We start from the raw sequence: 5,731 nt of genomic DNA, 5'->3' as shown, positions 1-5,731 counted from the left end.
AATGTATATGTTTTATTCGAAAATGTATTTTTTTGTGGCTGAAAAACTTTACGCATGCTGATGTCAATAGTTTTTGCATTATAAAATATGAGGTGTAATAAATCTTAACAGTTAAAGCTCTAGGTAGAGATATGCTATTAAATAGATTTTGGAAAATATTTTCGTTATTTTTCATTATTACTTTTGGTTATGAGGAAAAACTGGTGTGGCAACTGCAAGTACTGAGCGATAGCTGCAAGAATGGCAACGATAAGCGGAAAAGCGGTAACTATCGAAAATAATTGATATCGGTTTGACAACAAATTAGGGCTGCCAGTATGTCTTTTAAAAATACTCAAAAGGCATTACAGCTACTAAAGTCCGGTTTTTAGTGCATATGTATAAAAATAAATAAATGTAAGGCGCGATAACCTCCGAAGAGATCTAAGGCCGAGCTTCTCTTCCAATTTGCGTCGTGCTCCTCTTGATTTACCCTACAAATTGGCCGGACGGGACCTACATGCTTTATGTCGACTCCGAACGGCATCTGCAAGGCAGATGAGTTTTCACTGAGAGCTTTTCATGGCAGAAATACACCCGGAGCGCTTGCCAAACACTGCCGAGGGGCGACCCCGCTTAGAAAATTTTTCCTCTAATTGAAAAACCTTATTTCTAAAAATTTTGATGTTGCTTTGCCCGGGAGTTGAACCCAGGGCATACGGTGTGATAGGCGGAGCACGCTACCATCACACCACGGTGGCCGCCGGTGCATATGTATATACATATTAAAAACAACAGCTGTATTTGAATAAAGAACTGCACAAGAGGCGTCAGTTACACGAAAGTTACACAACATGTAAACTTCTTCGAGCTGAGCCTACAGGAATGCTGGTCGCTAGGCGTACGTACTGGAAAAAAGTATTTAAAACCAAATTTGCATACGGTAACACCGGTTTCCGCAAGAAATATGTCAAGTGCCTTACACCCCTATTATGAACTCATACGATACACGATAAACGCTTGCAATCTGTTATACCAAAGAGTATATATTTGTCAAGAGGCGTCACTCGATACTTTGTTGTTGCCAAAGCAACCCTGTCATGTCGAATGTGATTCTCAAGGAAGTTTTGTTTAGTTTTTTTTTAATTGAATCCTATATAGTTATGCGGTAAAGTGACTTTGCATAATTACGATTTTTGGAAAGAGAATTAATTAATTAATTTAATACAATCAGTAAAATAAACACAAATACCCCACGAAAATGTATAGAAGGCGTTTTTATAAATACATCTGATAAAAAAAACCAACGACTACCTTGAGAAAACATCGAGTAATTTGCTTTGGCAACAACAAAAGTATCGAGTGACGCCTCTTGACAAATATATACTCTTTGGTTATACCATATTATGAAATAAATACTAGCGTGTGAAGCCCGATCGTTAGCGTTTATCGTTTATCGTGGTATTGCCATACGCTAACTATCGCATCAACTGTTCAATTTTCTACGTTAGCGATCGTTGATAAATTTTTGCACGATACGTTGGGAGCTATTTAAATAAAAGTAAATATAAAATTATTACAAAATCTAAAGGACCCAACTAATGCCTCATTCCCAACACTCTGTTGCAACACCCTGGGCAAGAAGCCTTAAAGTGGTACAAACCTTCAAAATATTTGGGATGGATGACTTATTTTTATTGGCGCGCAAACTGCCTTCTACCTCTGTTAAGACATACACAGAAATCTATTTTGTTTATTAAACTTTTTTTACTCTTAGTATGTCGAGAACTTACAGGGTTTACATAGAGTTCATTTCAAGAAGATTGGAAGCATCTCTCAATTTTCTTTTTTCTCTGGCTCTATGCAAGTTTTGTCAACTTGTTCATTTGAGTTTATATAAAAGGCAACATACATAGGTAGCAGAAAATATTTTATTATTACAGCTTTTAAAATTTTTTGCCACTTTTACCTACAAGACAATTGAATTGTTAGTATTTACGTTTTGTTTTGCTATCTGTTTCGTATAGATTCACAAAAATTTTTAAATAAAACTGACGTCATTCACAATAGCACATCTATCGGGCGTGTGGAAATCGCAATATGAAAGCTGATTTTTTACGATACGCTAGCAAGCGTTTCTCGTCTATCGTATGAAAATTCATAATAGGGGTGTTATATTTCTTGAAGAAAAAAGGTAAACAAACTAGAAAAATTAGTAAACACATGGTTTTTTAATTTTTCTGCAATAAATAATTATTATTTTATTTCAGAAATGGAAATAGCAATAGCTGCAGCACCAAAACGCAAAAAGCTCATAGTGACTTCACGGCGGTGGAGAAACGGGCACTCATAAGAGAAGTCACATTCCTTACATTTCTTTTGTTTACGTGCTCTTCTTCTTGCTTGATTCACTATTCACCATGGATTTTGAAACGTCAAAATTACTTCGATACTACTATTTTTCACGCAAGAAAAAGGCTAAATTTTTCTTGAGCAATTAGTTGTGATCTGCGTACCGCTCTTAAATTTATAAAAGCAAAAACTACAGAATAAGTATTTCCTCAAGCGTCCGTAAAGTACAATGTGATGAAAATTTCGATGCCTAAAGAATCGAACAATTTTTTTAAAAAATCGATTCTACATTACTAAAAAAAAAAAGATCGATTAAATCGATTAAGATTCGAATCGAAATCCTGCTCTATTGTGCTGCTAATTGGAAGTTTCGTTGCTGCCATAGTGTACAAGTACAAGTGTGTTGACTTATCTGTCAAGCATTCTGACAGGCACTCGCTGGATTCGGAATGACAGCGAATTCAAAATGGATACCATTACCGAATGCTCCGAATGATTGAAAAATTGAAAAAGTCCATACGATTGGTAGTCAAAAATGTTGTCGTTGAGACTAAAAATGCGACTCTAGACCTGAGATTTCCATCAGGTGAGCGAGGCTGTTTGTAGTTTTGACGTTTATCGCTTAGTGAACACACTTGGTATAGGTACACTATGGTTGCTGCATCATTATTTTTTCAACTAGACTTGCTCGATTGTCTGAATAAACTATATTTATTTTTATTTGTTGCAAATACTTTTGGTGACCCCCGTTATTTTAATAAATTATTCAGTTTCAATATTTAAACAGCCGGAGAACATGATAAAGGTAGGAACAATTAACATAAGGGTATTCGGCTGAAGCAGTGCCGGCTTCCAAAGTCCAAAGTTCAATTCTGGAAAAGTTGAATGTATTCGAATATAATAAAATGAAATGTTATAAATGCATATACATATGTAATCAGTAATCTTAAATAAGGAGAGTTACTGTAAGTAAATGTTTATTGTTCTTATTCCAGAACGCTGTATCCCTTGTTACTGGCGGAGCCTCTGGCCTGGGCCGCGCTACAGTTGAAAGACTAGCACGCCAAGGCGCCCGGGTTGTCTTAGCCGACCTAAGCAGCTCCAAAGGTAGCGACGTAGCAAGAGAAATCGGTGATAATGTGATTTTTGTGCCAGTCGATGTTACCTCTGAGAAGGATGTACAAACCGCGGTCAATACTGCAAAGGAAAAGTTTGGTCGTCTTGATTTACTTGTAAATTGTGCAGGCACAGCTACAGCAGTAAAAACTTATAATTTTAACAAGGATGTTCCACATCGTTTAGATGACTTTGCTCGCGTAGTTACTATCAATACTATCGGTACATTCAATGTTATTCGTCTTGCGGCCGGTTTAATGGGCACCAATGAACCAAACAAAGATGGACAACGCGGCGTTATCGTGAATACAGCATCTGTAGCTGCTTATGATGGTCAAATTGGTCAGGCGGCGTATTCGGCATCAAAGGCTGCTGTAGTTGGTATGACTTTGCCAATTGCACGTGACCTCAGTACTCAAGGCATTCGTGTATGCACCATAGCACCAGGTCTTTTCAATACTCCAATGTTACAAGCATTGCCCGAGAAAGTGCGCACATTTTTAGCTAAATCAATCCCATTTCCACAACGCTTGGGAGAGCCATCAGAATTTGCTCACATGGTGCAGGCAATTTATGAAAATCCGTTGATGAACGGAGAAACTATTCGTCTCGATGGCGCCCTCCGTATGCAGCCTTAATTTGTTCTTTTTATTTTTTTTGTTGCATAATGAAGACATTCACTATTATTATATAACCTGCAGAGTTGCTGAATTAAAATTTAAACTAATTTTTTTACATTTACATAGTAATTAATTCGAAATTTTGCAAGCATAAAAAGATTTCACCGTACAAACATATGTACATACATACAAGTTATAATAGAAGTAGAGTTTTAAGAATAACAATAAAGTGAAGATATGTTTTTAAACACCATTGTATATGCATTTAAACAAAGGTTTGTATGGCTTTCATTCATCTTATCAGTTGCCCCGGTCAAATAAAAAATAAGTTTATTCCGTGGACATTACTGATAAGATTGTTAATACAGACAAATTTGCTTGCGTTGTCGTTGTTGTAGCGATAAGGACACTCCCCGAAGGCCTTGGGGAGTGTTATCGAGTTGATGGTCCTTTGCCGGATGTAGATCTACCGGATCCGTTCCGGTACCAAGCCCGACCATCTCGGGAACGATTTGTTATGACCACATGCGACCTTCTAGGCCATCCTGCCCTCCCACCCCCTAGATCCATGAGGAGTTCGGGGTCGCCAGAGCCTCGGCTGTTAATGAAGCAGGATTCGCCACGGATAGGTGAGGTCGACAATTGGGTTTGGATAAGCTATATTTTGCGCTGGCAACCTGCAAAGGTTGATCTACACAACCCCTTGAATCTGGTATTTTAGTCGCCTTTCATGGGGGTGTTGCGCCTGGCACTCACCGGCGTCACCCCAAATCGTCGACTCGTAGGTGTTTTTACACCCTCCCTCCCTCATGTAGGGGCGGAGCCTCGTGGTGGCACCTGGTAACGCTTCGGCGGCTAATTCGAGCGGCGACCTTTTTTCCCACCCCCCTTAACACTATCTTCCTTTCCTTTTTCTCTTCCCTTCCTCCTTAATGGGCTGGATCAAGGTGTTATACGACCCGTGCCGAGGATCAGCCTAGCTGGGGCCCATAAATAGCACAGTCGCTAACTGAGTACATCGAATACCGGGCGACCTTCGATGCTATTAAGCCTTACCCGGACATCGCGGATCTCTGTCCGGGTGGACGCTTCTCCGGTACTCTTGGGATGTTTAGTATGGGGAGAAAGGAGGAAGTTTCTTCGGAGGACTAGGCGAAGGCGCAGCGTGGCCTTGCTTGGGCGAAACAGATGTTGCCGCACTTCAGGCTGGACTGGGTCGAGAGCGATGAAGCCTCAAAGCGCCAGCGCTCTATGGATGAATCCAACCCTACGGCGCCGAAAAGGGCCAAGACGCAGGGAGGCTGGACGCGGTCTTTCGCCGAAATAGCCAAGGATCGGCAGATCATTGGCGTTATAAACTAGAGCAACGAAGATGGCAGGATCCCGAAGCAGCAGTGGAAGTGGATTGAGGCAGCGCTCGCTACTGTGGCCGTAAAGTCAAAAAAGACAACCCCGGTCCACCGCCTTCTAATACCGATGCGGGGTGGTTCCAGGGCAATATTAAAGTAATTGCATGTGACAACGCCAGGTCGGTGAAGCTTTACAAAGCCGCCGTCTCGCTGATAGGTGAGGTGTATCCGGGCGCGCGCCTTAAGGTAGTGGAGGCGTGTGATATCCCCTCACAACTAAGGGCGAGAGCCTGGGTTGAAGTGACGCCAACGGAC

General features: G+C 40.6%; 1 protein-coding gene across 1 annotated transcript; it reads left to right on the top strand.

Annotated features, from left to right (window-relative positions):
* Nucleotides 1-2,964: 2,964 nt before the first annotated feature.
* On the top strand, nucleotides 2,965-4,315 carry scu (scully). Its single transcript, XM_067779086.1, has 2 exons — nucleotides 2,965-3,136; nucleotides 3,327-4,315. The coding sequence occupies exons 1-2, from the start codon at nucleotides 3,128-3,130 to the stop codon at nucleotides 4,083-4,085; spliced, it is 768 nt and encodes a 255-aa protein (XP_067635187.1). The 5' UTR covers nucleotides 2,965-3,127; the 3' UTR covers nucleotides 4,086-4,315.
* The last annotated feature ends 1,416 nt before the right edge of the window (nucleotides 4,316-5,731 follow it).

This window comes from Eurosta solidaginis, chromosome 4, assembly GCF_040869045.1.
Source record: "Eurosta solidaginis isolate ZX-2024a chromosome 4, ASM4086904v1, whole genome shotgun sequence".
In the NCBI taxonomy this organism is placed as follows: Eukaryota; Metazoa; Arthropoda; class Insecta; order Diptera; family Tephritidae; genus Eurosta; species Eurosta solidaginis.
This window is presented reverse-complemented; position numbering and strand designations above follow the sequence as displayed.